Source organism: Ochotona princeps, chromosome 32 (genome assembly GCF_030435755.1).
Source record: "Ochotona princeps isolate mOchPri1 chromosome 32, mOchPri1.hap1, whole genome shotgun sequence".
Lineage (NCBI taxonomy): Eukaryota > Metazoa > Chordata > Mammalia > Lagomorpha > Ochotonidae > Ochotona > Ochotona princeps.
Window position 1 is genome coordinate 5,459,415 of NC_080863.1, and position 19,961 is coordinate 5,479,375.

Here is a 19,961-nt window from a genome sequence, read left to right on the forward strand (position 1 = left end):
AGTGAATCATCTGACGGAAGATCTTCCCGTCTCTCCTCCTCTGTGTATATCTGACTTTGTAATAAGATAAATCTTTTAAAAAATAAGCAGCTCCAGCTTACTGCTCTGCAAGTTCCTACACCGGGGTTCTCACTGGGTCTTGAATGCTGGAGACTCCTTCCACCGAAGCATGTCAAGGTTTATGCCCCTGGGACGCCGGTGAACTCGCTGGAGCTCTGCCCTTCTCTGTGCTTGGCCAACATCGAAATAGAGATTCCCAGACTGAACTTGGGAGCTGAAATCCCCTGAGCTCCGGAAAAGGACGCCCCTGTCCTTTTTCTAGGTAACTGCTGGCCTTTGAAATTGCAAACTCGACACTGACTTCTTCTAAGACAATCACTGCTCCACACTGCCAGCGCAGCCCACTCCTGTCACAGCCGTGTCCCACTGCACGCAGGAGACTAGGTGGACACCACCAGAGGACTCCAAATGACCAAGCTCCAGCTGCTAGGCTTCTAGTGCTGAGACGAAGTTCCAGAAAGGGTAGCAGAAAGGGCATATTAGGGCTGAGAGCGTCAAACCACGGCTCATCATCAGAAGCTCTACTCCTCTCACCTGTTCAAACACCAGACCCAGGAAAGCACACTCCTCCACTTCCATCATCCCTTCATTGAGAAACAGCATGTGTGAGTATTCACGGCCCAAAGTTTCTCCCTAACTTCTTACAATGCTTTTCATCTGAAACAGTTCTTCAAAATCCAAGGGACCGCTGCCTGGGATCAGACAAAGCTGAAACACGCAATCCCAGTTACCTCCGTCAATGAAGCCTGCCCATCAGTTCGCTCCAAGCCCGAATGGCATTCCCCGTTCCATCTGCTCAGCAAACTTTCATCTTCTGCACAAATCCTCGTCACGCACTTCTAAGGCTGCTTGGCTTGCGAGCACAAACTACACTCCTGCGGGCTCCGCAGGGACAATCTCCCAGAACGCCACCACCACATCCCGCGGGCTGAGGGAACAGCGCTGGGGGAGAAGCTGGACGAGGACCCCCCCTTTTCCAGCCGCCCCTCTCCGCAGGCAGCTTCCCTCCAAGAGACTTGCTTCAAAAGTCCAGACCCAGTGAAGTCACACATGACCTCACAAACAGCCAGCTTAACTCTTTCAAAGCCAGGGGCCAGCCGACAGCAGCAGGAAAAGGCAGCTGCGTTAGTTTATCGGGAGCGGTGGCTGTTTAAAGAGGAAAAAACCTGTGGGTAACACCGTTCAAAAACAAAGTGACCTCAGCATTGCTTTCTCTGATAGCAAAGAAGTGATCTGTAACAGTCCTTCAAACACAATTTTCCCGGTACGACACGGGGGCCCTAAAGAAATGACTGAAACAGCCAACCAGATGGATCCAATTGGCTCAGGGACACACAATTCAGCTCTGGTAAGTTTATGCTTCATCTTCTGACTTCTGTTTTTCTAGTTACATTTCTAGTTTTATTTCTGTTTGTGTGCTGTGGCTGATGCAAAATACTCCTTGCCCTGTTTAGTTCCTGCTGCTGATGACCAGACGTGGACCCATGGACCTGCAGACAGGCTCTCCCAGCTGTCAGAGACGGCAACTGCCCTGCCCACTGCCCTGCCCGGACACCCAGAGTCACCCTCCAGAGTTGGGATCTGAGAGCAGCCACAGCTGCCAGACCTGACCAATGGATGCCAGAGCCTGCATCCCTGCCTCCACAGGGAAAGGAGACTACTTTCCTTACCTCAAGCTCTTCCCGGAAAGCTTTTCCTTAGGCCTTAGGCTCCTTTTGTTATGGTAATCATGAGGATCAGTAGGGAAGAATTGAAAGTTACTTTATAAAGGTAGATGCACCTTTTCAAAATTCACCATTCAAGAATGCCCAAACTCACCAGAGGATGGATCATACTGACCAGGCAGAAATTATATGCATAAATACACACATGAATACCCAGCCTTCACAACTCTAATTGTGCACAAGTTCTATCAGAACATCATTTTGCAAGACTGCTTGAGATAACAAAGATACAAGACACAGCCAAAACACTCATACCCAAAGATGGGAAAGCAGCTTAAAGTAAACGACTTAAATTGAAGCCTTACGAGTCAGTAAGGATGGATTTCACATGTTGAGCAGAGAAATAAAAAGCATTACAACAGGAAACAAGAACACATTTATAAAACCTCAAAAATAACCAACACAGCCCTGCTGAGTGTTGACTGACGCACGCTCAACTAGCAAGGACAAACGCGAACAAGGACTGCCTGGGGAAGGGCTGCCAGGAGACGGAGCAGAGGGCTTCACAGGAGTTTGTGATTCACCTGCTGGTAAGAACACAGGTGTTTAGTAATTCCACTCTCACATGTCTAAAATCTGGAAGAAGTTTGGAAAACTCAAGCGCACGATGGCTGCAATTCTGAATGGAGCGGTCACTCCGAGATGAACAGAGAAGCAAGCAAGGGGTGAGTAACTGCCTCCACGCCCAAGTCCACTCCCCAAAACCACACAGATGCACGAATCTGCACCAGCACGGCTCACTTTATCCGCACAGGCCTTCTCTCCCGCTCCCCACACAGCCACCGCGCAGATCCGCCTCATTCCTCAAATCCCACCTAAGAAAGCAACACCGCCACAAGGACATTCTCCGTGGCTCCCTGAGCCAAGACAGGCCCAGTCTCCGAACTCCCAGGCCCGAGTCCCCTGGCTGCATGCTCCAGGTCCTTGGGGAGTGAGCACAGCGGCCTTCCCAGTAGGCGAAACCTTAACATTCCATCACCATCTTCATTCCACAAAATCGGAGGGCCCAGGATGGCTGGCCACCGAAGCCCAGGGCTAGCACTGGAGAAAGCCGCGGACTTAGCTCTGCATGTAAGTATAACCCTACACAATAAATTCTGAAATGAGTGCCGTCTGTGAACTTCCACGCCTTGGTTTCACAATAACTATTCAACACTCCTTATTTCCTCTATCGTGGTCATTTGTGCTATTACTCTTGGCAAGAAAAACGTCACTTTGCTCACGCTGAGGTGGGGCTGTTAAACGTGGTAATCCTGAACACAGTATGGCAAAACATCATTAAAACTCCTCGCCTTGAAGCCACCTAAGGCTCCCGGAATTACCAGTACACATACTGAGCAGCTTCAGGGCAGCTTAGCCCAGTCCCTGTTTCTGGTGACTTTGGAGAAGTCGTAAAGACAACAGTGTGAGGACTGTTGCTACTGATAGTAATAGCCAGCATCGACGAAGAAGTCAGTAAGTACAGTAAGTTATTACCCATTTTCCCAGGTAAGGAATATGAGGTCAAGAAAGAATTCACTCGAAGTGCAACCAAAGCACTGTGACCCGAGAGCTCTCTTCCCCCCAAACCATACTACTTCCTAGCAAGAAACTCAACTAACTTCTGCATTTCCAAAGACGAGATGGGCCTCCTATGACCATAGCAGAAACAACACAAGTCCTTTCCAGACTCACACCCAATGCGCTTTCACGTACCTCTGAGCAGCGTTCGCCGCATCGCAAGCACAGGTCTGCATCCCCGAGGACAAGGTCTGCGGCCCCAGGAACAGGCCTGCTTTTATTCTACTTCCCATTCCGGTACTAATCAGTTTCCAGTGAGTGCTTCGCACACCTGATGGTAAGTAAGAAACACCTGTAAGGAGTACCTATCTTGGTCTTTAAAGATCATGGTTTGCTTTGATTCAGGAATAAAATCATGGCTGCATCATCCCAACCAATTAGGACAGTATCCACCAGGCAGGTTTTCCTTCATTTATTGCTCTCCTTGTCTTACATTTCCAAGACCCTTCATCACCTGTAGTCTTCTTACTTGATTAAATATTGTCTGCAGGGGGGTGGTGCTAGCGGCTTAATAGGCTAAATCTCAGACTGCGGTGCAGGTTTGAGTACCATTTCCGATGCACCTCCCTGTTTATGACTTGGGAAAGCAGTGGAAGATGCCCCAAGTTCTTGGACGCTGCAGCCACATAAGAGCCACAGAAGAAGCTCCTGGCTGCTGGCTTTAGATCAGCCCCAGCCATTGCGGCCATTTGGGGGAGTGAATCAGTGGGTGGATGGGAACATTCTCTAATTCTGCCTTTCAAGTAAAAAATAAAAGGCCATCTGGGGAGTTAGCCTTGTACTGAGTTCTTTGACCAACACCCGGGAAACACTTCCATACAGATTAAGCCACAAATTAGAAAGCCTCTGGCTGTTTCGAAACTTGCACCCTTTCTTGAAGTCATTACCAATGTATACAAGAGGAGCAAAGCAACAGAGCTCAAGATGCCGAACCAGGGTTATTCAGGGGCGGCAGAACAGACGGCAACAGCCAGAGCTTCAGAGCCCTGCACTGGGGTCCCTGAGGATCCCCACGCCTTCCATCATGAGGCACGCACACAGAGGCTGCCAGTCTGCAGGGTACCTGCACTGCAGACATCTGCAAGCCCCATGGCGGCACCCAGGTGCTCTGCCCAGGAGCCCCTTGTAAGCCACCCTGGCCTCTTGGAGTGTCCTTGCTCCGCACTGGTAACCTCACCTCTACAAGGGGGACTCCATGGTTTCTCCAGTGGCCTCACACTCAACCCTGTGTCCATCCCCAACTCCTGGTGACGGTCCCTTGATCCAGGAGATGTCCCGGCTTGAGGTGGCCCCATGTAGCCTCAGCCCCACAGGAGCAGTGAGGTTGGTCCTCTGTATCTGCCAGCTACACTTTTGTGGATTCAATGTTTGAAAATAAAAATCATGTTTCTGCCAAACGTGTTTCCCCCTTCTCATTGTTCCTTTAAGAACACAGTTTAACCTCGACTGACATGGCATTGCTTTCTTGTACAGAGCGTTAGAAGCTCTCCGGAGACGATCGTAAGCACACAGGAGGATGTGCACAGGCGCAGGTCACGTGTGGCAACTGTTCCATGTTCCACACAGGATTCACCTGGGAGTGCGTGCGGTCCAGGAGGCGCTTCCTGTGCACAGGGCGGAAGCCCGCCTTCACGCCTTCACCAGATCCTCGTGCCTTTTGCTTCACGCCTGGCTTTTCTCAGCAGTTCTCTTCCTGATCCTAAGACAGTTACTCAGATCACTGCCAAACCCACGATGGATTAAAACACATGCTCACAAAGTAGAAGGTAGCAATTTCTTTCCACAAATCGGGAATGCATGGGTAAGCCAAGTTCTATTTTACCATTAAGAGAGCAGAAGTTATAGGAACGGAGGCTGCCTGCCCAAGATGAAACTGGCAGTCACCCTCCACAGGACCCTGCACATGTCGGGAAGGGAGTGATCTCTGAAATAGATGCCTGAGAAGGTGCAGCCTGGAGAGGTGCAGGCAGCTCCGAGGCTGGCGGGGCTGGAGTGCAGGCACAGTACCAGCAGGATGCCCGCTGTCCAAAGCTCTGTGGCATCCAGGGGCACCTGAGTAACTTCACTGGTTCCTCCTTCCTTTACAAGACAGGGATAATAAGTGTTCTTTACAGCTGGAGAGGCTCCCAGGTTTAATGCCTCATTCACCGTGACACACCTGAGGAACCAGGGCGGGTCTGAAACCCAAGCCCTGGAATAACTGGCTGGGAACTTAGCAAAGCCTCAGCCCCTCGTCACTGAACAGGAACTCCTCCTTTGGGTAAAACAGACAAAACCACACCCCAGCAGCACAACTAATCAAGGGAGCTAGGAAGAAGAAACTGGAGAACCTCTATCGCTCCAGCACACATTCTAACCAGCAGAATACAAACACCTGGAGAAATCACCCATGGCATCGGGGCCCTGGGGCCAGGCAAGTCTTCCAGGTTGTCACAGAGCCATAGCACTTCCCTCCGCCACTAGCTAACCGACAGCATTTTACTTCCAGACCTCTATGTTTGCACTCTAAAACACCTTCCATTTTAAAGGGGGCTATTGGGAAAATGCTTGCGATTACACTTCAACAAACTCCTGCGTTCCTGATATTTCAAGAGACACCAGGGAAAGAGAAGCGAGGGAGAAGCGGGGTGGGGGTCTAAACTCCAGGATTGTCCTGGGGCAGAAGGAGAAACCGAGCTGGCAGAGGGAGTAGCAGCAATTCAGGCAATACAAGCTGGGTGGAGCCCCTGCCGCTTACTCTCCCAGGCACACCAGCTGCACTCAGATACAATTCACCCCTCCCGACTCCTGTGGATCCCAACCACCGCCTGAAAGAAAAACTAGCAAGTTGAGATAGAAAATAGAGCCCTTGCCCAAAAAGGGCAAGTTCAGAAAGCAGTTCCACGTGGTTTCCAAAAACCCAGAGAGAAGCAAGCTCCTGCCACATCACTGCATTTACCATCTCTCTCCTCCCTGTCTGAAACCAGGCACCACAGAAATGGACACTGTTCATCTCTGATGACGGGCACCGGGACGACACCTGTGCCTCCCAGTCTGCAGGTCAGAACTTACGGAGTGGAGCTGCGGTCATCGGCTGACAGGCCAGGGAGGCAGAAGCACCCGGACACAAAGGAACCCATTGGAACACGTGTAACTCTAAGTCTCTAATTATCCTTTCTAATTTGGGAGCCATGTGACCGGCCTTCACACAGCACCGCTGAGCTCCTCCTGTCAGCCCCTGTGGCTGGACCACAAAGGGAGGGCGGGATGCTCTCCTGGACTTGTTTCTTACAGTCCTGGGGCTGCATCCCTTGAGTTACTGCTGCCGCCTGCTGACAGCGGCGCCCCGGGAGCCTCAGCCAGCGCATCTGCTGGAAGAAGTGCCTCCAGCGCAGGTTGACCCCGGCATTTTTAAGAGGCTTTTCTATCTTCCAAAGAGTGACCTACTTCCTATCGCAAAGACACTTAATATTTTATGAACAGTGAGACTAGAATTTTTTTTAACGTCCTTCCCAACCTGGTCCTAGAATAGTGCAGATTTATAATATTTTCCCTGACTCTGGGCAGGGGGGAACAAGCAAGAAGGAAAAGCTAACTTCCTCTGGCCACCCAGCGGAGATGGGGAGGTGATCCCAATTTGTCAAAGCGCCACCAGATCCTGGTCACCTCCACCTCTGCAAAGAAGCGATGCAGCGGAACAAGGTCATCTTGCGTCCGCATAAATCACTGTCCAGTACTGCCCCGGAAACAAGCCTTAGTGACCACGCGCAGCAGCGCTGAAGAACACCACTGGGCATGAAATACACGCAGACAACGCCAGAACAAGCACACTTGTGTTTGCCTGAACAATATCCAGTCACGTTCTCGGCTCTATCACAGAGTCACTTGGATACATGAGGTGACGGTCCAGTGTGGTGCCACTCAATGATGGCATGGGCTCTGGGGGGGGCCTGACCTCCTGGGTCCAGGTGCCAGGTGTGCCACCTCCCGTCTGTGCGACCCCAGGTGACTTACCTAGGCGTTCTGGGTCTCAGTGTCCTTTCCTCCTCCTAGCTTGACAGGTGAACCAAGGACCATGTGTTCACCAGACAAATCATACACAGGGGCTCTACGGAACATCAAGCTAAGTTTGATGACTAGTTCACCTTACACACAGCTGACAACCAGCACACAGTAACCTCAAAGCCTCACTGGGGATGGGCTTATCCCCTTGGTCCGTAGCTACCAAGTAGCAGAGCAGCAGAAGCAGGGAGCGCTCCTGAGTGCCACCCTGCCCTGTGCCCTGTGCCTGGCGCAGGGGCCCCAGCCCAGCCCACCACCAGGAGAAGCCAGTGAACTGAGAAGCAATGCTAGACGTGTATGCTAGCGTTACTTATCAGCCTGCCTTGGTAACTGCCACATTGATTCAGCAAAGTCCTTCCTTCAAAAAAAGTCCTTCCTTCAATTCCAGCACCTTGGCCCTTGGTGTTTGACAGTGATGGGTGCAGCCAGCAATCCAGTCTGCCTTTCCTTAATGTCCAATAGCATGGTGGCTGCTCTCTGACCTCTGCAAAGGGAGGCTCTGGTGTGGAAGAAGTTTGAAAAAGCTGCTCACTGATCACTTTAGATATTTCTGGAAATATGTTTACTATTATGCTGCTAGACTACTCCTCAAAGTAAACACACACACATACCACCACCACCACCACACCACTTGCTCTCTGCATTCAGGAACCGAGGGTCTTGCTTGGAAGCAGATGGACTCAGGCACGTGAGAACTCAGTCAAGCAAGAACCGACCTGGGAGACCAGGCATCCCAGAGCGGTGTGTTCCTGGTCGAGGAGTCAGGCAACTTGATTCTGGTCCAGGACCTGTCACTAGAGGCATGTGCCACACTCCTAAACTGGAACACAGATTCTCAGTAAAATGAGGTCAGCTAAGGCGTCCTTCAAGCTGGAGGGCGTCATCCTTCCCCAGCCTGCAACATGACACAACCGTTCTCGGTTGCAGCTTCTTTACTCCTGTCTGCACCCAAAAGGCACAAGAGGACAAAGAAACCCATCCAAGTTCCCCTCGGTGACTTCACAATTTCAGAGGATCATTAGCTGGTCTTAACTTTTTGGTTAGCCCTGATGAAGACAGACATCCCAAAACAAAGCAACCACTTAGTATCTTACGCCAATGCAAAGAACACAAAATGGGACGTCCCTTCCAGCTGGTCTGCCCCACTCGGTGGTGGCACTAGAGGGACAGGGGCAGCCACCGGTCAGGCATCCCCGAGGCAGGGGTTTAGGGAAGCACAGAGCTGGGCAAGAACCTGGATGGGCTCATCTTCGAGACACAAAAGTTTCAGTTTCTATGGTGGAGCCAGATCTTGTCGTTTGACTATGCAGGTGGTACAACTGACAATTGATCTTGAGACTTCCTAAATTTGAGAAGCTAAAATGCAACAGCCCACACCAGAGCTCTCTTACTGACTTAACACTAACAGCTGATGGCCCAAACGATGACAAGTTTCAGTCTAAGCGTGCAAGCTATACATTTCATAAGCCTTTCACCTGTCCCGGCTTGCTGATGGTCACCTGTTGTCTTTATTCACAAATCCTCCCCGTGGCTTTTGCAGCCCCAACTGTCTGAATGATGTTTGGTCTATCACAGAACAGCTGCCACCCATCCTGGAAAGTTGGGCTGGAATTCCAGGGAAATGAACTGCAAGGCAGGGCCATGGCACTTCCCCACAAAACAGAGATGATTGCAAAGGAAAAGGAGTGAAATGACCCCTTCAAATGTGGGAGTCCCCTCCGCCCCAACTCAGGGGCACAGCAGACCTTTCAGGCACCCACGTCTCTCAGGGACGACACCTCCTCCTCAGTCCCGTCAGACACACAGGAAGTCCAACTGGGAGCTTCCAAGCCAAGCATTCTGCTCCCTTAGCTGCAGCCCCTCATTTGTAAAATGGGATGAGACCTGTATTAACCCTTAAAGTCTCACACGGTGCAAAGAAATAAGCCCGTTTCAGAGAGAATATACATCACTTGCCCAAGAATCCAGACCAAGATGCTGTTGCCTTCTGTCCCTGGCACCACTTTGCTAGGATCCTGTAAGGCCAGCAACAACACGTCCTTCTCACACGGACACATCGCCACGGCGTCGGGACGCACCAGACCTGAGCTTGACACTCAATGGAAACGCTTAACACAGACTGCTCCGATAGAGACGTTCACTGGAAACCTCTAAAGTGAATACTGACATTTTTTAAAGGCATTGACTTTTAAAAAAAAAAAAATTCAGCTTTAATGCCCAGAATGACTTAAATACTAGAACAGAGAGAGAGAGAGAAAACGAGTATTTAAAGGTTTGACCAACGTATTAGCTAGGCCATGCCATTGTACAATCCGATTTCTCCTGCACAGTCTGAAAAAACAAAAACACAGCCAGACGAAACAGGACCTCAGAGACCAAGGGCTGATGAGACTTTGGCGACCTTCTGATCCAACACCCTCAAGGTACAAGGAAGGGACCCCTGGCCAAGCCCTGTTGGGCCAGGAGCGGAGCGCAGCTCTCTGTTCCTTTCCCAGCCCCATGGCACTGCCATGAGAGCTGTGTCATCGGCGCCAACACCTACTCAGCACCCACCAGTACCCGTTCTGCTTCCAATTCCCATATGGAATCTAAGAAAGAGCCTGGAATAGAAAGACCACATTTGGCAAATGGCTGGGCTGTAGTCCGCCTGCCCCGAACGCCCAAGCGGCTTTTGACTGACATCCCTTGCTTAGAGCCACGTGAAGTGGCCAAACGCTTTTTCACGATGTAGTTCACACTCAGATTTTCCGAAGACAAAATGCCACCAGAACAACCAGCATGAAGTCGGTGAGAACAAAACCATTTACCTTCGCCAGAAAGCCACCGCTGGGGTGCCATCCAGAGAGCCACAGTCGCTGCTGTCACTCAGTCCGTTGGCGATGCCGCCAGGAGGACCCATCATGATCCCGCCATCTGCGGAGACGCTCAGGACATCCTGGTGTCCTTCTGCAGAGGTCCTTTCCAAAAACTGGCCACCCTCTTTGATGCGCTGCTGTATCATTGGCGTGAGGGGCGTTTCGAAGCTGAAGTAGCTATCGGGCTCTGAGTACAAGGTCTCCAGGGACTCTGCACTGTAGTATAAAGAAGTGTTGTCCAGAATGGTTTCAAACTGGGAGCTGTAGACATCCGTGGAGTCCTCTGTATAGCCAGGCCCGAAAATATCATCGTCTCCTCCCATTGTGTGCTCCTCTTGGTCAAGGATCCTGGAGAATTAAGAGTGGAGAACTTCAATATTATGTTATCCATTTCTTCTTACTTTTTGCCCTTCAGTCCTATAAGAAAAATATAACATTTTGTAGATCTAATTCTTATATTCACTGAGGTGATGTCTTCGTAACATTTGGAAAACATAAAACATACTCAGCTTGAAAAACTCTTAGAATATATGTGCTATGAAACTGTAAACAAAGTTTTAAACTAGAATCCTAGTCTGTGAATATCTCTAGTCCATTAAGTATTTGAATTTTACAAAAATCTCATTTAGGCAACTCTGCTCCAAGAATTCAAATTATTTACTGTTACCATCATTCTTATTTATAAAAGAGGCAAACATGTCATGTGACCTCGCTACAGGAAACTTCCAGTAAAAATACATGAAACTTTTATCAGCCTATTAATAATTTCTGACTAAAGTCACATAATACAATGTAATTACTGAAGTTAAATAATAAATAATTAAAAAAAAAAAGAAAAAAAAGTTAAATCAAACATCCTCAGGAGGATGACTTTATTTGAATCCAGGTCTGCCCCCTGCTGACCACAATGCAGAACTGCAGAAAGATTTCAGATCCAAAATTAGACCACCAATGACTGACTTAAGGGAGAAAAAATAAAAGGCCAAGACATGTATATTGCAAGACTACCCAAAGCCATGAGAACCAGTAACAACTTAAAAGTTAACATACAGGAGCCAGGCACTAATTTTGACGCAAAAACGTGAAGATTTATAAGCATTATCTGTCAGTATTTTGCCCATTGGCAATCCCTATTTCTAAGTGTTACCAGGACTCACATTCAACAGTGCTCTGTGCTTGATAAGCTAGCGAAGGTCTTCTGTAAACCAAACCCTAGTCCGAGTTCTTACTGGCTTCCCACCGCTCAAGGAATGAAACAGAAGGTTCCCACAGAGAGCCACATCCCTGACTCTCCTCTGCTTCCTGCACTCCCAGCCGCACTGGTGGGGTCCCCAGGCTGCTGGGCTTCATCTGTTCAGCTGGGGAACTGGCCGCTCTCCTGTGCACATTCCTGGAGCACTCCCCGCCATCCTCTGGGCCTGGGCCACTGGAAGCCAAGCCTGCATCTCCACTGAGTTACCCTTGCTCAGCCCCCACAGAGGGAGCCTCGTGGCTCCAGTTCCCTTCACAGACCCAGCACTGTCTGTGGCCTGACATCTGTCAGCACGTGGGAGTGCAGCAGGAACCCGCACAGGGACAGTCATCACCCTCCACGTGTGTCCTGAACTTCCCCCTAGGCCCAGCCTCCAGCAGCATCAAGGACACAGGGTCCAATCAAGAAACCCGGGTGGGAGGAAAGGCAGTAGAGGGTGGTGGTGGGCAGAAGTGAGGAATGGACTAAGGATCCAAACCAGAGGCAGGAACACACATCCCAGTGGGAACTGAACCCAGAGCCACAGGCCACGGTGCAGGCGATGCCTGCAGACTCTCCATCCTGAGAGGGTGGGGAGTCCTGCGGTCGGCCTGGAGAGGCATCACTCCTGGTGGCTCGGCTGGCTCAGGAGCAGGCAAGGGGAACGGCCAGGATCCCAGGCTGGGCTAGCCCTGAAGACCAGGACTGGAAATTCAAGGAATCTGATTTTCAAATAGATGACTTTGTCTGGCCTGGGAATAATGTTATAAATATCCAAATGTCCCCTGGCGGGAAGACAAAAAAAAGGGGGTTCCCCACCCCTACAGTAGAAGAAAAGGCTTTTTTTTAATACAAAACCAAAAACAAAATGCCCAGCCATGACACAGATGTTCAACCATATAGACCAATGTGGAGTCTCGAAAACTGATGGAAGAAAAGATGGTTGAAATTCAAAGTATTTCACACAACGAACAACTTCGCCAAAGATAGCAATGTATGGTTAGTCTACAATCACGGGCCTAAGAGGGGGCGTGCCTTCCCTTTATCCAAGTTCTGAGCTGGTAGATTTCAGAAATACAGGGAAAGTTGATAAGATAATATAAGCTGACAAGTTTACTGATAATTCTGGAACTTTCTGGAAGAAGGGATTCATATGTGAGTTCTGTGGAATACTAGAAGTATAGTCAGCTTTGGATGTTCTGAAGATAGCCTTTGAAACCTACAACATTGAGAGGGCTTAAGCCCAGAACCTGTGTGCGTGCAAGAATGCAGGCTATTGCGCAGGTACTGGCGCTGTACCCCAAAGAAACGGCTACATGGGGATACAACGACTGTAGTTAAGATAGGTCAGAGGGTCCCGGGCTTTTCACATTGCTAAGAACACTGTAAGATGCTTTAGTTCCCTTGATGTTGGACAACTTAAAGGCTGTCAAGTACAACCAAATGTCAGAAGAAAATTTACATAGTGTGCAGTTGACAGTCTCTCGCCAGAACGGTCTCTGACCTGTGCCCAAGGGACAACTTTACAACAGCACTTCAGTATCTTGGCAAGTCAGAAGGCCCCTAAGAAGGGCCTTGCTTATGGCAAGCTCTGGTTCACTCTAGGCTAGTCAGGATCCAGTACATCACGCAGCCAGTTGCCCCCAAGCACATAACGGTGGTTTTCTATCCTGGGCACCAGGCAGGGCAGACAGCAGGTGGTACTGGAAGCTCACCTTTCCTTGTCCTCAGGTTCAGGTGCCTTCTCCAGAGGGTGTTTGTTTTCCTTCAGGAAGACTTCATCCTCTTCACTCTCCACAAGGAGCACAGGGGAGAAGGTCCCCGAGCTCGGGGTGCCAGGTCTCTCCGCAGGAGTTCGCCAGGATCCGTTCCATTCACGCTCACTCAGGCCAGCGGAGCTGCGCAGAGCAGCAGACGGGGTGAGACGGCTAGGCCCTTTGGCAAGCGCTCTGCCTTCAAGACATGCTCTCCTTTCCACGGATGTCTCTGAATCAGCAGGGCGCCTGCTCTCTCTCACCTCCCCTGTCCACACAATCTCTACGCCTTGAAATTCCACATGTTTGGTCCGGTCTGGGCGGCCTGTAGAGCCCCCATGATCACGTCTCCCTGGATGCTCTCTCCTGAGATCAGACTTCGGTCCATTTGAAAAAACACCACTGTGGCCAGAACCGTGGGTCCCTGTGGGCTCCCCCAGACAGGGCGCAGAGCAAGCTGGCTCCTGTGCACAGAGAGCCCCCTTCCCCCTACTGTTGCTTGTCAGGGAAATCGCAGCCTGAGTTTCTCCAGTTAACAGGGCAGCCAGGTCTTCCTCGATGTTCAAATAGAAATGTTCTTCGGCTGGAGGAGGTGCACGCGGCGTGCTCTCCTGGCCTGCAGGGAAGGGCTTGCAGGCTCTCTGAGGTCTATGGCTGCCTCTGTCCAGCTCCTTCTCCACCTGCTGGACTGGAGGACTAGAAACCGCATCACTGTCCAGGACCTTTGTAGCCTGTAATGTTTCTGAAACTCTTCTGGCTTCTGTGGCTTTCAGAGCAGAAATCAAAGAGTCAACGGGCTGTAAACTTTGTTCCTTGCGGGGACTTGGAGAAGAGCTCACTCTGACATCTTCTGGTCCGGTAACACTGTCGGGCCCAGCACAGGGGCCAGCAAGTCGCTGGGCACCCTGCTGGCCCCGGGGGCAGCATGGTAGAGATTCTGCATCCAGGGAGGCCTTCAGGCCCTCACCGCCTTCCTCCATGGTCCCATATTCCGGAAATTCATTCGTGACATTCGGTGGGAGTAAAGTGCTTCCTCCACGATCACCTGGGAAGAGAACAGAACAGACACGTGGCTTGTTTTGGACCAGAAGGATCCAGTGTGTGTCAGTAAATATCATACGTGAGACACTCAGGAACACTTACTCGACTCCTTCCTCCCACAACCCTACGACATGTACCTGTCACAGTCTTGCAGGGACCCCTTCTGTCGAGCCCTCTGTGTGTGATCATCACAGAGACAGCAGAGGAAGCTACCTGTAACACGTGCCATGCTCACACTGCCTCTGACGTGGTCTCAGCCATTAACAGGCAGCCACTGTGCCATGCTGTGTGCAAAACAAGACTGAAAGGAGGATGCATATCCCATTCCAAACCGCATTAATTTCCAAAATAGCACCTCAAAGAGTGACATAGGGCCTAACACCAAATAGTCTGACGACCTAGCCAATAATATCTGTGCAGTGCAATCTCTAGGACAGAATCTTAGGGGAAAAATTTAAACAGAGGGGGGGGGAGAGAGAGAGAGAGAGAGAGAGAGAGAGAGAGAGAGATGATGTATTTAAAGTCAGGAAGTATCTTCTTCAGTCAGAAGTCTTCCCTTCACTGTTAGTATATGTGGAAAAATAATGCTTTCCAAACACCCTTCAAGAATGTCAGTGAAGTAAAAATGAAACAGAAAAGTTCATAATTTCAGAAAAATTTCCAGAACCCCCAACTGTACAAAATTATGTTCTCATTTTATTCATTTGTTTGGCAAATAAAAGATACAATGTGCATATACATATATGGTTTCTAGTGTGCGACATGATATTCTGATGTATGCATACGTTTTATAGACTGGCTGAATCAAGAGAACTGACATATTTCCTATATTAGATGTTTATTTTTTTATAATAGAACACTGAAAACCTCCTCTGGCAGCAATTTGCAAGTGTACAATACTCTGGTATTAACTATGAGGACAGTTATCCTGTTATATAGTAGATCTCCTTAATTTATTCCTTGCCTAACTGGAATTCTGTGCCTTTCAACCAACTTTTCCCAAAACCGCACCCCCTATTCCTGACAGCACCATCTATTCTCTTACTACTTTTTCTAAATGCTATCTATTTTTATCTACTTGAAAGAGAGAAAGAGAAAGGGTGGAGTATGCGTGTGCATGGGGGAGGGAGAGAGAGAGAGAGAGAGGGAGAAGATCCTCTGTTTCCTGGTTCACCCTAAAATGTCTTCAACAGCCAGCTGCCAAGAACTCCATCCAGGTCTCCCATAAGGGAGGTAGGGACATAGGGACTTGGGCCATCTTCCGCTGTCCGTCTAGATGCACTAACATAAAGTGGAATCATAAGCCGAGTGCACAAGATTTGAACTGGCATTCTTAACCTACCACGCCACAACATCTGCCCTTTGAACTGGCATTCTTAACCTACCACGCCACAACATCTGCCCTTTGAACTGGCATTCTAAGAGGCCATGTGGTTGGCCCAAGCACCTGGCTTACCACCACACCACAACACACCTTTCCTCCAACTCTGCTATTAGAGATTGAGTTTTCTTTGTTTTTTGGGTTTTGTCTTGCTTTGTTTTGTTTTTTAAGGCTCCACATTTAAGTGACATCACATTCACAAAAGGTCAATGGCATCTAACACAGAATCCTGGTAGAGCAAGGAGAGAAAAACACTACTGAATTAGCAAGTATTCTTACTACAATATATGCAGCATAATGTATCAAATATGCAACATTTTCCTATGAAAATTAATCACTAAGAATTGAAAACGGGGACATTCTGATGGAGCAAAAAACTGAAACTGGAGATCCATGGCTAAGAGCTGAAGTTGTATTTATAGCAGCCAAATATCCAGTCTCCTTCACAACATAGTTTGGCTTTCTTTGTATCAAGAAAATCATCTACTCCAAAAAATACAGCGTGTTCATTTTCACTTTAAGAGGACATTTGCTATTTTTAACTCACCACAGAAGTACAAGCTTCCCATTTAGTACAATATTTGATCAATGTCTGAACATACACTCTGAATTGGCATGAAAGACTTAACTCCAAGGCATGCATCAAATATGGCAATTTGGAAACAGGAGTTAACACACAGTATCCCATATTGTGTTAAAAAATTAATAAACAGTAAAACATCTGAAACTATGTTGTTTCATTTTTTAAAAATTTGAGTGTTTGTAACACTGAATTTGAATCGAGTATTGATGAAATCTAAGCTGTTCTTGTGACAGCAATGTTGGCAATATCTTCACAAGAAATAAGATACAAGGTGGCTGCAAAAAGTTAATGGGAGGGGGGTTCACACTGTCTTTTAATCTCACTTTTCTGTGATTGTTTGAAGCTGTTTCCCAAACCATGCTTAAATCTAAAGAGGAAGCAACCTGCAAACCCTGGGTTTGGAAAGCATCACTGCTACAAACGAGAGACCCTTCGTGCTACGCTGGCATACTGACTAAGCAAGCAAGCAATGCAAGAGGCCTTTCCCATTTTTTCCCTTCTGTGATTCAATGCTTTTTAGAATATTCACAAGTTGTGCAACCCTCACTATTACCTAATCCTAGAACTTCTACATTGCCTGCCCACTGCCCTGTCGGTGCCATCCATCTCCACAGATACGTACATCCCGCACATTTCCTGCAAATGCAATCATACAACATGTGACATTCAATCATGCTTCCTTTACTTAGTGTAGTGTTATCAAGGTTTACTCATCCTATGGCATGTGTGAGAACTGCACTGCATGTCACCAAGTAATCCTTCATTGCTTTTTTTAAGATTTATTTATTTTTATACAAAGTCAGACATATACAGAGAGGAGGAGAGACAGAGAAGAAGATCTTCCATCTGATGAGTCACTCCCCAAGTGAGCGCAACGGCCGGTACTGCGCCGATCCGAAGCCAGGAACCTGGAACCTCCTCCAGGTCTTCCACACGGGTGCAGGAACCCAAGGCTTTGGGCCGTCCTCGACTGCTTTCCCAGGCCACAAGCAGGGAGCTGGATGGGAAGTGGAGCTGCCGGGATTAGAACCGGCATCCATATGGGATCCCGGCGCATTCAGGGTGAGGACTTTAGCCGCTAGGCCATGCCGCTGGGCCCCTAGTACCTTTTTTTTTTTTTTATCTGTTTATCAGTTGATGGATATCAAGGTTGTTTGCACTTCTCAGCTACTAGAAAAGCAGCAGAGCCCAGCCCAAATGTTTAGGCATCTTTACCACGTTTTTAACATCCCTTAAAGAGGGTACATGCCTCGGCTTTGGACAAACACATAGGATGTCTCAAAACAGCAGTTCAGCCACTGGCCACAGCAGTGACGTCAGCTGAAGTGTAGAAGAACACTTGGTCTTCCTCTCGAGAGAGGCCTATGACACTGGCATGCTATATGTGAGTGCCGGCACAAGTCTTGACGCTCCACCTCACCCGTTCCCTGCTCAGGTGCTTGGGAACACGGTGAAGGAAGACCCACACACCCCTGTTCGGAAAGTGGATGAAGCTCCGGGCTCCTGGCTTCATGGCCCAGCTGCAGCCCCAGGCACTATGGCCGTTTGAAGAACGAACCAACCCATGAAGATCTGTCTGTCACCCTCCCTTCCATCTGTGATTCTGCCTCGCTAAACCACCTTAATAACAGCAGGAACAAGAGAAGAAAAATGGAGTGTAAAGCATACCCAAGTGTGTAGAGGGGGTGTATCTTATCTATTTAAGAAGTATTCAGGAGGGCCTGGCGCCGTGGCCTAGCGGCTAAAGTCTTCAACTTGAAAGCGCCGGGATCCCATATGGGTGACAGTTCTAATCCTGGCAGCTTCACTTCCCATCCAGCTCCCTGCTTGTGGCCTGGGAAAGCAGTCAAGGACGGCCCAAAGCCTTGGGACCCTGTACCCATGTGGGAGACCTGGAAAAGGCTCCTGGCTTCGGATCGGCTCAGCACCAGCCGTTGCAGTCACTTGGTGAGTGAATCATTGGACGGAAGATCTTCCTCTCTGTCTCTCCTCCTCTCTGTATATATCTGACTTTGTAATAAAAATAAATAAATCTTAAAAAAAAAGAAGTCTTCAGGAGAAAACATCCTTTCCTATCAGGAATCTGATCTGCTAACAGATTGCTGACAAATTGTTTGCTGTTGTGCAGCAAAGACACTTTTCCTGTGGCAAATTATAACCCCACTGGTTATTTTAAGACCGCTTTTTCTTTTAACTTAATACATTGAGAATGAAATGGGATCCTTTTGAATGTTAACAAGATCAATTTTAGGAGTGATCTGGGTTGTGTATTCAATCGCCATCTGCTTCTGGAACATAGGGAGAGAGCTGTCATGAAATGAAGCGAAACACAGGAAAATTCCTTAAAAATGTACGGAATGAGCATGATCCATAAAAGCAACTACAGAAAGTCCATGGCCTTTCTAACAGGGGCCCTGTCTGAGGGTCAGGGAGTGAACTGACGCCCATTCCCCTTGGGCTGAGAAGCTCCTTGAAAGAAGGTGTTTCAAGAAAAGCAGCACCACCAAAAGGTAGGTATCTGGCACATCTTCTACAGGCTTGAAGCTGAATCTGGAAGCAAATCAAACTGTCCATCATGATTCAGCAAAGACACGCTGGCACTGTGGCCAAAAGCACCATCTCCTCCATCAAGCTTCAGCAATGACATGCTGCGGCCAACAGCACCATCGCCTCCATCAAGCTTCAGTAATGACACGTTGGCACTGTGGCCAACAGCACCATCTCCTCCATCAAGCTTCAGCAATGACACGTTGGCACTGTGGCCAACAGCAGCATCTCCTCCATCAAGCTTCAGCAATGACATGCTGGCGCTGCGGCCAACAGCACCATCTCCTCTAGGCTGCACTGCTCAGAAGAACCACGATGACTGATTCCGTACACACAGCTCTCAGACCATGAACTCCAAAAGTGAGGAATTGTGCTCGTTTTTTTGGCCATTGTATCCCTAGAGTGTACAATGACAGTAACTAGCAAAATGGTATCCCAAGGAACCAAAGAACAAAGAATGCTGTATAACTAACGTGGTATGGATTGTCAGAACTTCAAGACAGAAACAAAAAGGAACATCCTAAACACAAACAAAACAGACATGTCAGTGCCGCTCAAACACTACCCGTTGGCCTCAAAGAACATCTCAGCTAGAATGCTGGAAACGAGAGGCTGGCCCCTCACTGGCAAGCCAGCTCGTTCTTAACACTTCCTCAGCCCAGACTTCTGGTGCACTGTGCCTGTGCTCATCACGAGAGAACAGAGTGGCACGCATCACCAGGGAGTTTACAAGCCAACAACTCCATCTGCACATGCTGTGCTCACAGAGTTCAGGGCAGACCAGGTCAGCCACAGTTCTAGCATTCAGCATGACCCTGATGTGGGCTGTCACCATTGAACATGAATTTCTGAATTGATTACTCTGCTCTCTCAACACTGTGTTGCCTGATATGGCAGCTATATCCACTTCTGGGTATCTAAATTAGTAAAATTGAATAGGTTCCTTGGTGCTTCGTACTGTATGTAGTTGGCTAATGGTTACCAGGCTACACTACCTCAGGCAGTTCAATTTGGAAGTGCTACTCCATAGCCTCCCACTCTGGGTGAGGCTGGGTGAGCAGAGATGGCCCCCATGGGGCTTGTGAGAAACGCAGGCTCTTGGGGACACCACACAGACCTCTCTGACCATCCTACTGACTTCTACATCAAAGTCTTGAGAAAGGTTACTACAGATAGCCACAATA

General features: G+C 48.8%; 1 protein-coding gene across 3 annotated transcripts in view; it reads right to left on the minus strand.

Annotated features, from left to right (window-relative positions):
• PSD3 (pleckstrin and Sec7 domain containing 3) overlaps positions 1 to 19,961 on the minus strand; it is a 342,030-nt gene that overhangs the window by 203,722 nt on the left and 118,347 nt on the right. The window contains exons 3-4 of one of the 3 annotated variants that reach the window (XM_058657452.1): positions 13,187 to 14,270; positions 10,193 to 10,588 (exon numbers count right to left, since the gene is read on the minus strand). In XM_058657452.1, the coding sequence (XP_058513435.1) occupies positions 10,193 to 10,588; positions 13,187 to 14,270 (1,480 nt within the window). Of the gene's footprint in view, positions 1 to 791; positions 1,081 to 10,192; positions 10,589 to 13,186; positions 14,271 to 19,961 lie in introns of those variants that run through there. The other 2 variants (XR_009244449.1, XM_058657447.1) reach the window with 2 other exon arrangements.